Genomic DNA, 18652 nt, shown 5'->3' on the forward strand with positions numbered 1-18652 from the left:
CATTCCTCTCAAACTCTCATGACATTAAGGTTGCAGCTCAGTGAAGCTGCCATCTCCTCCCTTCATCACCCCCTGATGCTGCTTGTAGTGTCTGCAGGAAATGATGATGTATGGCCATGTGTGATCTGTCTCCATTAGACCTCAAGAGTTTCAAGAAATAATAGAACATTTATCTTTTATTACACGCCTCTACAGATTTCTACAGCCAAATTATTGTTCTTTTATTGCTGTTATTGTTTTATTATCATCAAAATAGCTTCTGGTTCTTTTCACGGTGTAGTCATCTTTTACTCTGCACTGTTTCTCTTGGTTTTGATTAATTCCATTTTCTCTGTATATTGTCTTTTGCCTGCAGCCCCCTGTTCAGCCAATACATTCTTCTGCCACAGCAACATGTGCATTAACAACTCCCTGGTGTGCAATGGGGTTCAGAACTGTGTCTACCCATGGGATGAAAACCACTGCAAAGGTGATTGTCTTCTTCCTGACAACTATTACGGTTTATTTTGTTAGTTGTTAGTTTTTAGGGTTGGTATTCTTTATTCCTTTTTGTACTTACTTTTTTCATCTTCCTTTCGCCCTTTCTTTATTTTTCTTATTCTCTCTTCTTCTCTCCTCTCCTCACCCCTTCCCCCTGCAGAGAAGCGATCTAAGGGGCTTTTCCATCAGATCACTAAGACCCATGGCACTGTCATTGGTGTCTCATCAGGCATCGTTCTGGTTCTTCTCATCATCTCCATCCTGGTCCAAATGAAGCAACCAAGGAAAAAGGTAACTCATCATTTGTGACTTACTTTTTGTTCAGCAGGAAAGCAAACTAAGTCAGAAAAGAGGACACACATAACTGAAGCGATTGTGGGATTCCAGACCAAAGGGGGTCACATGTAGATTTGGAGACAGGGAAGAAAGAAGTCCCTTGGGATTTACACCATTACAGGTCATATAAAAAATAATCCAGTATATCACAGTTTCAAAATAACATCTAAAGAGGTACTGGTACTGATACTAGTATATATGTATGTGTATATATATATATATATATATATATATATATATATATACAGCACCAAAATTTAAAAATCTTAAGTATGTACAACATATAAATTGATTTTAAGTGCTTATGTAAGGTGGAAATCGACTTTTACCACTTTCCTCCCATCCATCTTTTTATACTTTTAATTTAGAAGCTCTGAAAAAGTTATAGGCATTTTCTATAACGAGGCAACAATCAGTTGTTTGGTTGAAACAATCCTTAGGTGTATTGATCAGATATGATTGACGGCAACATTTGCAACAAACTGCCATCTGATTTTTATTCAGAAATTGCCAAATTATGAGCCCTGCTTATTTAAAACCAGCACGAACAATACAGACAATAACAGAATACATAAATCTCTCACAAACAAACCTGTTCTAACTTTGGCAAAAATGAATGTTGACCCTAGTAATCATTTAGCAAGCAGTTGAGAAAACAGGACCCTTAAAGCTGCTCATTTATTGTGTTTTCGGACAGTAGTACATCTTAAGAGGGTTCTTCTGTTTGTTGTCTTGATATCAGCATGACAACTAGCGGCCTCCTAATCACTAAAGTTTAACGGTCTGAATGGATCTTCTTCTTTTCCAGGTTGTAGCTCGCCGGCCTGGTGTTTTTAACAAGGCCGGATTCCAAGAGGTCTTTGATCCGCCTCACTACGAGCTGTTCTCTCTGCGAGACAAGGAGATATCCTCAGACCTAGCTGACCTCTCTGAGGAGCTTGACAGCTTCCACAAGCTGCGGCGCTCTTCCACCATGTCCCGCTGCGTCCATGAGCACCACTGCGGCTCCCAAGCCTCAGTAGCCACTGGTGGCGGCAGCATGAAGCACAGCCGCACCACCCTGAGCTCTATGGAGCTATCCTACCACAACGACTTCTCCAAGCCACCACCCATGAAGACTTTCAACTCCACAGCCAGCTACAAGAAGAGCTGCTATGGCTACAAGCAACACTCACAGACTCACGACTGCGACCAGCAGGTCATCGAGGACCGCGTCACAGAGGAGATCCCGTGTGAGATCTATAGCCGTGGTGGAGGAGCAGCGGGAGGAGGAGCCACAGGTGGAGGGGCAGTAGGCGGAGCATCAGGGATAGCAGGAGGAGGGATTGGAGGGCCAGTGGGGATAACAGGAGGAGTGGCGATGCCTGGAGGAATGAGTATGGCGGGAGTGGCCATGGCAGGGCCTAGTGGCATTGCTGGAGGTATCGGCGGCGGGATGGCAGGAGCCTGCGGAACCCTCAGTATCCGTGGCAACAGCGCTCGTAACAGTACCACCATAGTTGATCCACAACAGCGCTCCATGTCCATGGACTTCTAGGTGGAGGGAGGAAGACAAGCAGAAAGAGAAAGCAGGCGGACCTTGCATTTCACTCATCCAGACAAGAGAGGGAAGAAGAGAAGACAGGAGAGGCACAATAATCCTAAATTGATCACTCCCTTTTCTTCTTCTACCATTGCTCTCCAAGCAGTGTTAATAGTATTGTGGGTAGCACTTAAGGATCTTTTCCACTCATTGTCTCATGTGGAGGTTTGGGCAGAAAGAGAGATGAGAAATAAGGGACCAGAAGAAGAGAGAAGCTGAGGAAAACAGTGGTTCTATTTTTCAGAAAGGATTTCAAATGAAGGAAGCATGGAGATGTCTCTTCTCCAGTCTCCTACTCATTTAAGCTCTCCCTCCATCAGAGACTTACAGGAGAATGTTCTCGCATGCAGATCCAGACTTCTCTCTGTTTGGTTGCCTAAAAGACCAGGAACCCACTCAGTTATAGGGAGAGAGGAAGGTGGAGAGACTGAGTTTTTACATTTATTCACCTGACATGCACAGATATATGATATATAGTGCGTCTTCTAATAATTTATTTGAGTCTTTATTTTTGTCAGTGTACTGTACTGTTAAATCCAGTATATATCCAGCCTCATGATGATGCTTGGCTTTTAACTCTTTAATCTTTTTCAAATGTTGCTCAGATGATTTTATGAAGATGACTTATCAATGACGTGGTGTTGATGATAATGAGGTTGATGATGAAGTTGCTGTTGTTGATGATGATCAGAAATATGATGATGATGATGATGATGATGATGATGATGATGATGATGATGATGATGATGGTGATGGTGATGGCAATGATAATAATGTGATCTTACAATAATAAGTATGTATTTTTCATGGTTACCTCACACATACACAGAGGGAACGCTCCATTCAGTCTCTCCTCAGGAAGAGCACATGAAGAGACTGTCTTATTTTGGTAAGGAATAGAGAAGAAAAGACTATTTCTGCTCTGTGAGCTTTATAGCAAATGGGCATTCAGGCAATAAGTGAACGTTTGTGGGGTACGAAATGTTTTGGTTGTGAAGCCTGGACTGAATCGAAAAATAGCAACCATCCCGCTCCCAAACCCCACCCTTACCAGGAGAAAATGTAATTGTTCAATTTATCCATGAACTGAGTGTTTAAAACAAGCACAACCTGTTTCCCTAAAGAGACAGACATGTAGCTTATATGGGACTCATTTATTATTTTAACCAATGGTTGTATAATTTCATTCTGTTGAATTAAATGAGAGCTTACTCACCTCCCTGTGAGCTTTTCTCTTCATTATATCCAAGACAGATGTTGCATTAAGGTAAGACAAACATTGTGGCATGCAGGGTGACAAGAAACAGTCTATACAAGATGTTTGGCATGATTTATTTTCTAAAAACTTGAAATATAGTTTATGGTTGAATATACAGGATTTCAGGCTGATTAATTCCAATAGCTGCAATATGATCACATCTTCAAATATTATGGGATAGTGCAGATCTTCTTGACTGTCAAATATAAAATAGTGAATCTTTGCAGCATTTTTTAAGTCTGTCGCTGACTCTCATACACACGCAAATTCCACTCACCCTTTCCTTTGCTGTCATGATGCATTTGTCTCGTGTAATGCTTACGGCATCCTTTTAAAATATGTTACATTCAGGTACTCATGGTCACATGCATTATGCCCTGGTCCTCTGTGAAACAGATGGATTTAGTTTGGAAGTCTTAAGGTAGCATAGATGTATGATAAAAATCAATATATTATGCTGGGATAATAGTTGGACTTTGCTGAGAAGCAGATCTTACAAATTAAAGTCTCTGAAATCACTTAGAATAACTGTGGGAATTGTTGGGTCTATGACTAATATTATAAAGAGTACAGTTGAGACTCCCTCTTTTTGTTAAGTGCCTTGAGATAACTTCTGTTGTGATATGGTGCTATATAAAAACTGACATGACTTGACTATTACATTAACAATTAACATGAATAGTTGAATATGGAGGGTTATGCATCACATACTCAAAAATGACTCACAGAACTACAATACGTCATTATTGGTGTCTACAGTTCACATGTTTAGCTTCAAAGTACATAATAAGACACTGGTTTACTCACTATTAAAACATTATCCTTCCTGTGTGTTTTTACTATAATCCCCTACGGGTCGCTCCAACATCATGGGGGAAGATACGAACATCAGTCAGAGGAACGAACTGAATGCAAATCCACCTTCAGGCAGGTACCATTTTTTTATCTGCTGATAAAAACCTACATGAAGAGCTGAACAGCTGTCTGGACATGGTATCTTGACTGTAAATACATCCCCACTGATCAGAATGATACACAAGGCTATTTGTCAAATAACATCCGTCACAACACCTTTTAAAATAGAAAACCATTGACCTTTTATTTCTCGGCCTGCAACCTCGTCCCTATGACCGAATCACAGCTGATATTCAGTACAGCATCACGACCTCGAGTGTGATATTGCTTTTATACAATAGTTCTACGAGCGCCATATTGGTTAAAAAAGCAAAAACAGATTATGATTTGTTTGTTTATTTCATCATTTATTTGGCAACGCCAACACAGATAGTTCCGCAACTGCACTGGTACAGGACGGTTGCTAAGCAACACATAAACATCTTCCTGACCTGCACAGTGCACACTAGCTTGCTACTTTGTCTACGCATTACCTCAGGTGTGCGCTGAAGTTTTTTATTTTTTATTTTTTAATTGAAACAGATACAAACAAACAAGGCACAGCATAGTCATACCAAAATCACAGACTTTTGCCTTGGGTTGAGCAACCTCAGTAATACAAAATATACATTGTGAACCTAATTATAAGGTGTGCGCTGAAGTATCCAGGCTTCTTCACTTCCCTTCATCCTCTTCTGACGACCATACAAAATTTAATTCAAATGTTCAAAATATTTCGTGAAATATTTTCATACTTGAAAAGTTTGATACAATCTAAGATGGATAACGACCGTAAATGTATTGATCAACGGTTAATAGAACGCATGTAAAGCGGAGAGATACAATACCCAGTGCTGTTGTATGTCAGCACTCATGGGAATGCCTCTCGTCCAATCAAATTACTTGGTCCGAACTAACTGTTGTATAAATTAATATAATTTTATATTTTAGTTTTATCTAATCAGAACATCAGCCTAAGAAAATAACAATTGCTCTGTAACAACTAATATCATATTTTATATGCAAATGAATATATTTTTGTAATTAAAAAAAACCTCAGTTGAAGTTAGGACTAGTTAAAAGTTGTCTTATTATGAGTTCCTGAATTCATTGACTGAATTCAAAACCGCATTTTTAGTCATGTGGAGACTCAGTAAAACTCAGAGGTAAATTTGTTGTAAATCTACAGGATATAATGAGAGTTACAGTATAATATATATATTATACTGTAACCCTATATATATGATTGTGTTTTCACAGGTTTGAATGAAAAACTAATCTCTGCAATATAAGTCTAGTCAAGATAACATATGAATAAACATCTTACCATATAGATACATGTTATCAGTGTTACATCATCTGTGGTGTATGATAGTCAATAAGTCAATTTCAATATAATTTAGATGCAGCTATCAAACAAAAACACACGACATGCATTTCATAATAAAACAAGAAGAGTGGGACACAATTGTACATAACGAAAACATATGAAAATAGGCTACATAAGCACACCCAAATCATATCAAAGGCACAGTGCACTAAACTAATCAAAAACCAAGCAGGCAGATGAACGTTATCTGATATAATGATAATGTTGACTGGTTATCTGATGTCATTAGAATTATGTAAAGACGATATAATTGAATCTATTTAATTTACACCATATACTATGCAGTCAATTAAGATACATAAAATTTCATATTTCTTTGATAAACTGTAATTTGAGTGGTTGTAGATCAGATCAGTGGTTATGCAACATACCGGCACCTGGAGGCAGCAGCGGACCCACAGACTGTCTAACTTTCCGGAAACTAAGACACGAGGCGAGCAAAACATTTTCCACCGGCTCTTTCTCTTTGTCCATCCACCACCGTGCTGAAGCAACATCCACAGCAAGACCATGGCGAATGTTGTCGATACAAAACTATATGACATTCTCGGAGTCTCTCCATCCGCAACTGAAAATGAACTGAAGAAGGTAATTCCACACGAAAGGCCGAACAAATTGTGGAATTGTACTATTGTCTGTTTACAGTTCCCAACTGTTAAAATAGCTACGATCAGGAAATGCGTTGCTATGCGCAGCTAGCTAACGTTAGCGGTGAATTGGGCTAGCCTGCTAAACCAGTAAGCTAAGTGGCCTGGATGTTCATATGACGCTGCGACTCGTTAAACGATTATGGGTGTTCATGTGATTTTTCATTGTCTAGCTACGGTCAGCTCGGTATGTTTTATTATCTTAAATATTGCAGTTAACGTGGGTAACGTTAACCGAAAGCGAGATTGAGGTAACTAACGATTGACTTCACGTTAGCTTTCGCTCAGGTGTTTGCCATGGAGCTAGCTAAGCCTGTCGAAGGTTAAGGAAAAGGTAGTTTGTGTGTCCCAAAGGCTGGAAACTCGTAGCAGCTAGCGGACTGACACACATTTGTGAGGGAAGTGTAACAATTCAATAACATGAAGCCAACTTGAGTTTTAACCTTTGGATTTCAGATATTTGGATTAGCGTCACTGAACGTCAGCGGTACACCAATTTAACGTTAAATTAACGTAAACGTTTGACATTATATAGGGTCATATTTTACAAACATCATTGCAGTGGAGCCTAAACGTTTTTCACTTCCAAATTCGTCAAGCCACTTTATCATATAATGCGAACGATTAGCGGTGAGTTAAATTGTTATCGTCAAATCATCCTTCGCTAGCATCAGCTAGCTGGCTACACACAGGTATCATTATAACCATCTGATTGTGCGCATTTTTAGCCAATATTCTAAGGTTAAACGTTTTTGTTGTCTAGTTTTTAACGAACTATTTCTATTGTCTGACCCTTACTTGACTTCATTTGACTGTTTAGCCAACACTTTGGGGTAAACAGAGTTATTGGATCGTCATGTGTGGCTCGTGTTAGCAAGAGATGCTAATCAACATACGCACGTTAACTTAAACCTTAGCGATTAAATTGTCAGACATTTTGAACTGCCGGTTTTGACAAAGGGGTAATTCCGGGTGTCATGTATATGAGTAACTGTCGTCACCTTTGGAAACGGTTAAACAGTTAACAGGAGACCACTGAAGATAAACTTCACGTTATGTAAAAGCTAAACGCAGTTACAGGTAGTGTTTTGCTTGCGAAACATTAGGTTTCGTCAGGGAGTTACATGTGATTACGCAAACGTTAGATAGGATTCCTTCATGTGAGTTTGAGTCATGCCGGTGTGTAAATGAAGTCGACGATGCATGTCTACAATTAACATTATATCATTTAACAAGGCGTCATGTTTTGTCTACTTCTAGGCATACCGGAAACTGGCGAAAGAATACCACCCTGACAAGAACCCAAATGCTGGTGACAAGGTAAGATGTTAGTGACAATCCCCTCTGGTTAAAACTGAAAAATTTGTCATCATAGCTTTGTTTTTAATAAATACTGGATGGGTTGTGCTGTTTCTTTCTAAATGGAAATGGGAGCAAAAATTAAAATTAAATTTAAAAAAAACAAATGTCAGTTTGAATGGTTTGCTGTCTCACCAAAAATGATTGGAACCAGATTTTTTTTCCTTAAGCCATTTTTAGGTGGTTGTTAAAAGTCCAGTATGGTAAAGGAAAAGACAAGAAAATCTGTTTGCAGAGATCGGTGGTCAGATAGCCATTTACAAAATCAATTTTGGTATTGCTACAGTAAAAAATAGATAAATACAGCCACAGTGTGAAGACCAAAGGCCTACTATTTTTGGTGCATATGAAACCTGTATGCATATTTCTCATTATATTTTCCTTAGTGCTGACAGTGCTCTAAAATTACTTTACATTTTTGTTTTACTTTTCTTTCTAAGCCTTGATATTAGATTGAGCCATTATTTTGTTTTTGAATGTGCAGCATTTCCTGAGCTCCCCCTACAGTATCATCACAGACCTCCCTCCGTTCTACACAACATTGTTTCAACAGCTTCTAAAGTAGCATTTCTGGAATATAAGTTGAAACATTAAATGTTAAGGCCCTCTTTTCCGTCTTTTCCCATGGCAGAGTGCCATTTTCTCAACAGGGGACCACATTGTTAATAATAGGAAATGGCAACTCGAGAATTGAGCCTGGCGGAGGTTATTTGTAATAGGGGAAAACATTTGAATCGTTTGTGTGCGTGCGAGCTTAAGCATGCTTTGCCCAGAATGTCGTTTGCTTTCGTTCCCACCACAGCTGGGGTAAAAGACTAATTGAAATCTTACTAGGTCCTGTGTGTTTTTCGCAGAATATAGTTGATAGTTATTGTTCCTATATGAACCTAACATGGAAAATTATTTTTTGTTAGCCACTTCAGTCCTCTTACAGAGGCTTCTGTTGTTCTAGCTTGTAGCAGCACTAGGTCAGTTAAGTTATTGGTTGCTGTTTTGTGTGTGCCTTAATTTTCTCTGCAGTTCTACTGTTCTGACTAAGTGCATCTTGTTAATTTTTGTTTTTATTTATTTTCTCCCAAAACATAGTTCAAAGAAATCAGCTTTGCTTATGAGGTGCTGACCAACCCTGAAAAGAAGGAGCTTTATGATCGCTATGGAGAGCAAGGCTTGCGGGAAGGAGGCGGGGGTGGCCCAGGCATGGACGATATTTTCTCCCACATCTTTGGTGGTGGACTCTTTGGTGGTGGACTCTTCATGGGCCAGGGGAGTCGCTCCAGGAATGGAGGTCGGAGGAGAGGAGAGGACATGGTCCATCCACTCAAGTAAGAGCAAGCTTGCACATAAATGCACAGACTACTTGAGTGTACTCCAAATCCTCTGTCTTGTGTCACTTCACACTATGTAAACAATCCACTTTTTCTACAGGGTGTCACTGGAGGACCTTTACAATGGCAAAACAACTAAACTACAACTTAGCAAGAATGTACTGTGTAGCACTTGTAATGGGTAAGTTGTTTAACCATTATTGTGCTGTAGTCCTCACTTATGTCTATTATTTAGTCTATTGCATTGTTGGTGTTTTGTTAACCCTGTTACGTGTCCTCAGTTTAAACTCTCTGTGGGTGTGTGTATCTATGCAGGCAGGGAGGCAAGACGGGTGCTGTACAAAAATGTACAACATGTAGGGGGCGTGGCATGCGCATCATGATCAGACAGCTCGCCCCAGGGATGGTCCAACAGATGCAGTCTGTGTGTACTGACTGTAATGGTGAAGGTAAGGGGCACGTTGATCCAGAACATGATCAGGCCTCTTCTGTGTATCATTAGGTCTGCCTCACTTTGTGCTCTCTGTCCAACCCCAGGTGAAGTTATCAGTGAGAAAGACCGCTGTAAAAAATGTGAAGGCAAGAAAGTGGTGAAGGAGGTGAAGATTCTGGAGGTACACGTGGATAAAGGCATGAAGCACAGCCAGAAAATTACCTTTGGAGGGGAAGCTGACCAGGCACCTGGCATCGAGCCAGGGGATATAGTCCTTGTCCTGCAGGAAAAAGAGCATGAGGTAGGTGGGCCAGTCTGCAAATGCTGTAGTTATATCCAGCTTACCCTGCCCGCTGTATCCCCTGTACACTCTGTGTCATGGGGGAAATGTTTTGTTTTTTTAATTTAGGACACAGTTTTGCTTGTATCATAGCTTTATTTGTCGGTTACTGATTTTTTTCTTGTCATATAAAGGTGACTCTACTCCTAAGCTAACTTCCCTCACCTGACCTTAACCTCGCATTGCTAGATTCTTTAGAGCTTGAATTGCTCTGTGGGCTGCAGTTTCCCTGTGCAGTTCCCTATGCATAAAATGTACCACATATCTGGAACATCCGTTTGTGTTTTTTGGTGCCTGCTACATCAGCCACAGGAATGTGGGTGTAGAAGTGGCGGCATATACATATACTGTACAATGAGCTGTATAGGGGTGGAGTTTATTGTACATCAGTGGAGGGGGTTTATCGTGTCTCCTAGAAAAATGACAAAAAACAACTTTAACTTATAGCAGGAGTCTAATTGCCAAGTCAGTGTTCATATTAATGAGCTGCCTTGTGCAGAACTAATTAAACAGAAAAGAAGCATAAAATGTCCAGATTTAGGTGAGCAAGAAAAACTTTATTTAGTGGCATATCCTACTTTAGCACTACCACTAGGTGTAATGTAGCAGTTTTGGGAGTGCTGTGGTATCCTTTTTGATTGACTGTGAAAATTGACACGTGGAAAACTGTCAAAATACTCATATGTCAGAACAAAAATTAACTCAGTCAGGAAGGGTGGATTTCTCTGGATGTATTGTTCCATATTGGGAAGCAGACAGAGGAGAACCTTTGAGTTTTCACAGTCTGCACACTTACGGTGCCCAGGTAAGCGAGTTTACAGCAGTGCAGCAGTTAGGTGACCTGTCCATTGTGTTTCCCCGTCTTTAGTCTTACGTTTTGGCTTCCCTGGAAGTAGTAGTAGTTTCTGTATTTGCTATCTTTAACCTCCTAAGACCTGAACTCTTGCATGGCGTGCATTTTTAATTTCTCTTTGCTATTTAGGCTGATTGGGACCTGAGAAAAATGATGTCCACATATGAGGACATTAGTTTTAAATTTCGATAACTGAGTGGCAGTATAATATCCTCATATGTGGTCACCAGGCCCTTGTTGAGAAAAAGTTAGTATTGTGGTCTAGAGAACCCAAAATGTGAGGTCCACATATGTGGACGCCAGGTCCTAGGAGGTTAAAGGAATGATATCAGTGAGTCCAGTGCACTGCTGTATATCATTAGTGATTAGTGTCATTTGTTTGATTGTTTTTTTTTTTTTTATTTTCTGCAAAGATATATTACACAAGTCAGTGTGCTGTTCTTTGAGTCATAAAGGCATGCATATCTTATTTCCATATGTTGAATACAATGAATGCATTCTGGTTTTCGACTGTGATATATGTGCGTAACCAGTTTCTTTGTGAGTCAGATTTTCCTTGTGCAGGTTAGAGGTTGAGGGCTATAATTTCTGTCAGGTTTACAGAGTTACATGAGCAGTTTGTGTCAGCAGTCATATCCAGCTGTCTGAACAATGAGGACCAGGTTGTCTTGATATTGTTGTGCAGTCAGAGCTGTGCATTGAAGACATGGGACAGATTGAAAAAAAACTCCAATTCATCACAATTTTTATTTGAATGACCCAATATTGATTCTTAAAATCCCAAGATTGATCTTTGCATTTGCGCCTTTTCTAAGTAAACATGTACGTCTTTGCTGAATGTTACGTGTTTACAGTGGTTACATGTTGTCAGGCAATCAGTAAGGGCGTCATGATGTGCGGCATTTCTGTTTTGTGGAAATATAGTTACTACAACATGCACAAAAGGTTATTTTAAGTTCAAAATTAACATTGATGATAGTTACATTAGCTACATGAGTCACTGTTATTCTGGCTGTTTTGTAGCCAATATAAAGATCACATCTACATGAAGGACGCACTGAATAAAGACTGCACACTACTCTGCTCTGGTGGTACAGGTTTTTTACTGTTCTTGCCAAACTGTTTTTCACATGTAGGCCTTACAAAATAAACATCATGTTTTTGTCAGTTTGCTTTTGCCAAGGAAAATTAACACAAAGTTTTATAGTTGGGAAATGTGTTTACAGTTTGGCCTGCAATGTGTACTTGACAGTTTATTTTTAACACCACAACAGTATTTCTCACTTGTTGAATGTAGAAGAAGAAATGTAAGATCCCAGGATTCATTCTGAAGAGCGCTTTAGAGAACATTGGTATATATCAGATGTAACTGAAGCATCAAGACTTGAAACAAATGGAATCACATTGAAATTAATCAGTTCTTGACTTTGTGAATCCAAATCAAATCTGAAGATCAGTGCGATATCCTATTGATTTGAGAAAGAATAAGAATTTACAGATGTTCATACTGTAGTCGGACCAGAGGCGCTCTCATACATAAATGATTTGGGATGGTGTTTTAACTTTGCACTCATACAGCACAGCACTTCAGTCAAATGAGTGCCAGCCAGCTAAAGGCTCTAAGTGTACTACTGGACATCAACACATTGGGCTTAACTAAATCTGATTTGGAACATGCACTCAAAGCCAAGCTTTCTTTCACCGGTTCAAACCAGGTCAGCTTGCTAACCAGATCACATCTGTGGTAACAAATACTTAAGAGGTGCCTTCATCAGTAATTGGGCTTTCCTTGGTTCTTGAGTAAGATAATGACCCGAACCACACCTCTGTGTTAATAATAGCATGATGTGGAGACAGTAATCTATAAACAATTCGTGAGACAAAGTCCCACAAGTGCCTGATATTTCTGGGTGGTGCTGCTGCTGCTGCAATGATGAGCTGGAACTACTGGTTACACAACAGTTTTTATTGTTATTATGCTTTTACCATCTAGCAGCTGAATCTTAATTGTCACAGGTAGCTGCTCCAGCCGTTCTTAATTGGGTTTCCTCAGCAGGTTGTACAAGTCAGGTTACCTCTGACAATGCAAACTAATTTTTTTAGCTGAACTGGAACAGCAGTCTGAGCTGTAGTTATGTCCCTGGCTCTTTGTCTCAGGAGGCTTTTATCATTGATGTCAGAATGTGTCAGTGGATGGTGGAAGCAAAGTAGTTTACTACAGCTGGCAACAGTAATACAGATAGCGTTGACTCTAAAGAATCAGTACTCTAGATGTTGATCTGCCACTCCTATGATAATACATGGGAATAAGGCAGAGAGATCAGCTGTGTATTATCTCATAAACTTAAAACCATAAACACCAGTTAGTTGTTGTGTTAACAGCCAGAGTAATTTTGCATTGCATTCACTAATAAAGGAGAAGTTGAACAAATGTTTTTGCTTGCAAAACAATTGTAAATTCAGACACCAAATCTTTGGAGATTTTTGCACAAATGTAATCTATAATGTTTAATTCTGTAGTTTGCACTTGCAATGCTGCTTTTCCACCAGCAGATGCTGTGTACTCTGATAATGTTTTAGACATTCACAAGGAACCAAGTTGTCCCTAATTGATATCAACTCCAAAGTCCATAAAAGGTTCATCTACCAAGATTTTTAATCATCTTTCCTCTGAATTTTCAGACATACAGGCGAGATGGCAATGACCTGTTCATGAACCATAAGATTGGGCTGGTGGAGGCGCTGTGCGGCTTCCAGTTTATGCTGAAACACTTAGACGGCAGACAGATCGTCGTGAAGTACCCTGCTGGCAAAGTCATTGAACCAGGTAAGGCTCCTGCTGCATTAGTGTGATGAGGAAAAATGCTTATTGACATTCAGGCACATCTTGTAAACACAGATGAAATGATCACATGCTGCATTAAGCGGTCTAAATTTCAAACACTTCAGAAAAACAGCTGCAGTGATAAAAGCCTTATTTTTTAGTCATGTAGCATCTGACAAAATCAGCATTAACTCAAGTCAATGATAAGTTTTTTTGTGTATTCAGCTACATTGGCACCACCAAAGGTTTTCTTAACTTTGCTACTGCATATCCACTACTTTCACCGGGGTGGCTTAGGTCATCCTTTTGTAAAATCTCCGTTTTCCATTTTCACACTGAAACACGAAGCCAGTGTTTTTAAGATTTACACACTATGGAGGCTGAGGGGAGACGAAAAGGCTGTTTTCATCTGGGCGGAGAGCTGAAACAAAAAGTAAAACCTGCATTTACAAATGCAACTGTCTTAATGTGGATGTGCTCAGACTAGAGTCTCTGCTCAGAGCTGAACACAGTGAGGAGGCATCTTTTCAGAATGTACTAGCGAGTGGGGTCATCAACATCCTCAGTGAGTTCTAGAAAGTCTTGGGAAAACTTACCAAACACCTTTCTCTTAGATGCTTTGGCTCTTACTGCAGTAGGGTACCTATACACCATACAGCTCGTGGGATTTAGTAATAATACAGTATGCAGCATAATTAAATAGGTGTCTATAAAAAGTATGAAATGTCATAAAAAATAAATTGTGCAAAAACCTTTTGTTTTTCTTTTCATTTTTCTTTTTCTTTTTGTTTGTTTGTTTTTGTTTTTTTTTTTAAAACACTGCATCTTTTACAGGCTCAGTCAGGGTGGTGCGAGGAGAGGGCATGCCCCAGTACCGAAACCCTTTTGAGAAGGGAGATTTGTATGTCAAGTTTGATGTTCAGTTCCCCGACAACAACTGGATCAGCCCTGAGAAACTTGCGGTATGACACGTTACTCCTTTTATTGATCTAGAATTATTGATCTGTTGTTTGAGAAAATAGGCTGTAGATTAAACAATCCTGAAAAGAATCATTAGTTGGAGCCATACTGTGAATTTTGTCTTTTTGGTAAGGACATAATTTACTATGTCGTCTCAACACCGTTTTAAATGTGTGTTTCAAATTCAGTTGGATTTGTAATCATTAAAAAAATATTTTAGGCATCTTATAACATCAATTTATTGGCACCATATCAAAATCTGTAACTGTGTTGGTGTAGATCAACTCAAGCGAGTAAACTCACATGTTCCTCACAATGTTTTTAATGAGAAAGCTTAGGCCAATACAAGGAAGAATGTGCTGCTAAATTTATCCATTAATTCTATTCAGGGATTAGAGCTGTTCTGGCCATTAATGGGTTACTTATTGAGCACTTATATCCACACAGTACTACTCTTTATTCTCCCTGAAGCTGTTGCACTCTTGGCACCACAACCATCTGACGCTACTGCGGTTAGAAAACAGGCGGAGACAGTCTGTTAAAGCTGCATTATGATGAATATTTCTCATGTGTAGGAGCTGGAGGACATGCTGCCCTCACGGTCAGAGCCACCCATCATCACTGGAGACACAGAGGAGGTGGACCTGCAGGATTATGACGTCAGCCAGAGCTCGTCATCAGGTAACCGCAGAGAGGCCTACAACGACAGCTCCGACGAAGAAAGCGGACACCATGGGCCGGGAGTACAGTGTGCCCACCAGTAATCTCATACTCTGTCTCACACACACATATGATCCACGTACTACTTTGGATGAAAATGTATGAGTTGCAGAGTAAACAAGGAGGTAGGTCAGGCTGAAAAGGCTTGGTAGTTCCTCAGACACAGATCAGATTTATTGAATCATGGCACCTGGAGTTGTTGATTATTGTTATTGACTGTGTGCTTGGATTATTTTGATCTTTGTCTGAGGAACTCACACTGGGGCAGCCCAAAACTTATTACACTGCACCTGAAACAGACAAACAGTAACTTCAGGTAGAAGTCAGACTAAGTATTTAAGATTTATCAAAACAAATGGTTGCCCCAGTGAACACTGTGCCCTGTAGGACTATGATCTGGTGTTCAAGGTGAACCCCCCAACCCCCAACCCCCACCCCCCTTCTATTCCTCTGTCACCTCTGTATAAGTCCATTCCCATCTGCTAATGCGAACTCCAGATCAAAGGAAGGAATGTTTCTTGTTTGCTGAGTGTGTGACTTGCATTTTGTTTTCATAGTATTTACAATAATTAATTTAAGAACTAACTAATGTGCATACACAGATAAAGCAGCTGAGTAATGTGACGTGCAGATCCTTGGACTTGTGTATTCATGGACTCATCCTCTCAGCGCCATACATAGGATTTGTTTCAGATTTTTACAGCTTTATTTTCTTTGTAGGTTTTTACTTGTGTTATTCCTCTCTTTATATTTTAATTCCAACAGAAAATTGGTTATTGTGTATATCATTGAACTGGTTGTTGGTAAACTTCATCAGCTGCTGTATTCAAAGCTGTGTGATTTTTAAAAAAGAAAAATGACAGGTGAAAATGAGAAAAAACCTATAGCCTGTATCTGTGCTGAGACCATTTGCATGTAAAAAGCTTTGGTTCCTGCACTATCAAACATCAGTCAAATAAAGCAGCAGACTTCTTAAGAAAATGTCTATGAAGTTGTTGAATAAATTGTTGAAATATCATGCACTTTGTGTGGTTCCTTGTTTTTCTTCATTGGCATTAATAATCAAACAAAATGACTGAAATACCCCTGTTTGTATCTAGCCAAGATAGCATTTGAAGTCTTTGTTGCTGACACTTTTTGTCATCACCCAAACACCAGAGGGATGCACAGAATTTCTGTGGCAGTCAGAGCCTGACAACACAACAGTGGAAACAAAAACAGTTCAACAGTTCAACAGTTCCTTTCCAGAAACGGTGAGTAGAACTAATCCACAAATACGGTCAGAACTGATTGCCAACTATTCTCAATAACTGTTGATGGCAAATACCACCTGCCCAAACCGCATGATGCCCATTTTAGATCTATCTTCTAATCTAAAAAGTTTCCATCATCAGTCAGACCCCATAAACATGAGCTCACACTCCATTCTCAATGCAGGCTGAGTAAATGGAAAGCTGTCCAGACTAACCACACTGTTGGAGTCAGGGAGAGAGATAATCATTACATGCACATGACAGTTGAAATACACATATGTTGAAAAAAAAAAAAAAAAGCATTAAATGTTTTTCTCACTTGCGTGAATGGGTTTCTCATGCAGGTAGTTTGGTCTAATTGTACGGGTAGTTTTGTTGACTGTATTTTACCAAATTTTCAGGCAAATGTACATTAAATGAGCTGAGGGTTAGGTTTGCAACATTTAATTTAAACTAGTAATTTTTCACAAAAAATTGCAAAATGGGGAAACTGCAAAATATGAGCCAAGAGAAATCCAAGCAATGGCACCATGACTGTCAAGAAACACAACTCAAGATCAATAAGGAGCCTTCAAGTGCTTGAGACCCTGGGGCCACATATACAATTAGCAGTCCTTCTAAATAGCGCTTAAGGTCCAGAGCAAAGATTTGTTAAGAGCTAAGAACGCTTGTGCTAAGTATTTCGTTGTATGTAAGAGATACTGTCTCCGGTGACTGATTGACATTTGTCAACACACAGGAGCATGAAAATGAATTACATTGCATTATATTAGATTAACATAATAAATTATTACATTAAATTAAATCAATTTATTCAAATTACATTCTTGAATCAAATTACCGTAATAAAACATTTAATTTAAAAAGTTTTTTTTTTATTTACATTTTTAATAAATACTGTACAAAAATACAAATTCAGAAAAACATAACAAGGCACATTAATTCTTTCAGACCTATAATTTAGCACTAAAATACTTTGTGAATTACTCTCTGATCAACAACATAATAGTCCTAAAGTTAGGACTGAATGGCCCTTATTTTTTAGGAATTTCTCCTTGCTTAATTAAGTCAGTGTGGAACTACTTTTAACCATGTGATGTCTTCGAACAAAGATCCTGGATTAGGGGTAAGATTAAGATTAAATGGACACAATTGTGTCATTTTCCTCGACAGAAGCAGAGGTAATGAAGGAGTTTATGTATTTACTTATATAAAGTGGGTGGCATGAACGTATCACATATTTAATGAAAAATGCCAGGCGATTAAGTCATAAACACCAAGATGCCAAAGCGCATGAGAAACTACCCCCCACCCGCATCCGTAACGCTACATTGTAACTTTGATTACACCTGTAGCCGTGGCCAATCCTGCCCGTATTGTGTGAAATTAGTTTCACGTGAATGCCAAACTTGCAAAGTTCCCACCATATTATGACCAATGTGAGTCTTCAAACACTGTTTAGAAATGTGCCTGAAAAGTCCGTAGCTAAAGAACTAACGTTATTAGCGTGGTCAGGCAACGTAAACGTCATACGAAAGCTAAAGTAAAAGCAAATGAACAGTGACGTCAGTGAAACGAGTATGAGTGGGTCCTTAAGCCAGTTCTTCATAAACGCCTCTTTTCACTCCTGCTACCACCGGCGCCGTGGCTTAGTTGGTTAAAGCGCCTGTCTAGTAAACAGGAGATCCTGGGTTCGAATCCCAGCGGTGCCTTTTTGTTCTGCGTCTTTCCACCGTCCCATCAGTTCGTGATTTAATCTTTCTTTTAAGTAAAATCAAAGGTTAAACAGTACACTGTGTTTTTTCTAGAATCGTGTTCCGTGGTTTTAATGAAACTAAAGACATATAATGAAAATGAACTGTATATGTAGCCTACTGTGTCAATTTGCAGTCCATCCATCTGACCATATGAGGGCGAAAGTGAAACAGTTGACTGAAGCAAGAAGCCGTCAGACTACAATGGAGGGACTGGGTGAAGAAAATTCTGAGGCAGCCGCAT

At 39.4% G+C, this 18652-nt stretch overlaps 2 protein-coding genes and 1 non-coding gene across 3 annotated transcripts in view; all 3 read left to right on the forward strand.

The window, feature by feature from the left end:
• neto2a (neuropilin (NRP) and tolloid (TLL)-like 2a) overlaps positions 1 to 3615 on the forward strand; it is a 19622-nt gene extending 16007 nt beyond the window's left edge. The window contains exons 8-10 of the mRNA XM_023429761.2: positions 356 to 469; positions 641 to 771; positions 1625 to 3615. Coding sequence (XP_023285529.1) covers positions 356 to 469; positions 641 to 771; positions 1625 to 2353 — 974 coding nt within the window. The 3' untranslated portion in view covers positions 2354 to 3615. The remainder of the gene's footprint in view (positions 1 to 355; positions 470 to 640; positions 772 to 1624) is intronic.
• A 2756-nt stretch (positions 3616 to 6371) lies between these two features.
• dnaja2a (DnaJ heat shock protein family (Hsp40) member A2a) lies at positions 6372 to 16419 on the forward strand. Its single transcript, XM_023429713.2, has 9 exons — positions 6372 to 6528; positions 7848 to 7907; positions 9033 to 9268; positions 9372 to 9452; positions 9587 to 9720; positions 9809 to 10005; positions 13580 to 13724; positions 14556 to 14683; positions 15257 to 16419. The coding sequence occupies exons 1-9, from the start codon at positions 6451 to 6453 to the stop codon at positions 15443 to 15445; spliced, it is 1248 nt and encodes a 415-aa protein (XP_023285481.1). The 5' UTR covers positions 6372 to 6450; the 3' UTR covers positions 15446 to 16419.
• Positions 16420 to 18292: 1873 nt separating this feature from the next.
• trnat-agu (transfer RNA threonine (anticodon AGU)) lies at positions 18293 to 18366 on the forward strand. Its single transcript has one exon. It is a non-coding gene; the product is annotated as a tRNA-Thr (tRNA).
• The last annotated feature ends 286 nt before the right edge of the window (positions 18367 to 18652 follow it).

This window comes from Seriola lalandi, unplaced genomic scaffold (genome assembly GCF_002814215.2).
Source record: "Seriola lalandi dorsalis isolate HSWRI2012SDOR001 ecotype SW California unplaced genomic scaffold, Sedor1 jcf7180002054898, whole genome shotgun sequence".
Lineage (NCBI taxonomy): Eukaryota > Metazoa > Chordata > Actinopteri > Carangiformes > Carangidae > Seriola > Seriola lalandi.

What these genes read in the sequence shown, in the direction of transcription:
- dnaja2a (XM_023429713.2), top strand. Translation starts at nt 6,451, where the DNA reads ATGGCGAATGTTGTCGATACAAAACTATATGACATTCTCGGAGTCTCT. An exon ending in CTGAAAATGAACTGAAGAAG is followed by an intron (nt 6,529 to 7,847) that starts GTAATTCCACAC and finishes GTCTACTTCTAG; the next exon opens with GCATACCGGAAACTGGCGAA. An exon ending in TGGCAAAGTCATTGAACCAG is followed by an intron (nt 13,725 to 14,555) that starts GTAAGGCTCCTG and finishes CATCTTTTACAG; the next exon opens with GCTCAGTCAGGGTGGTGCGA.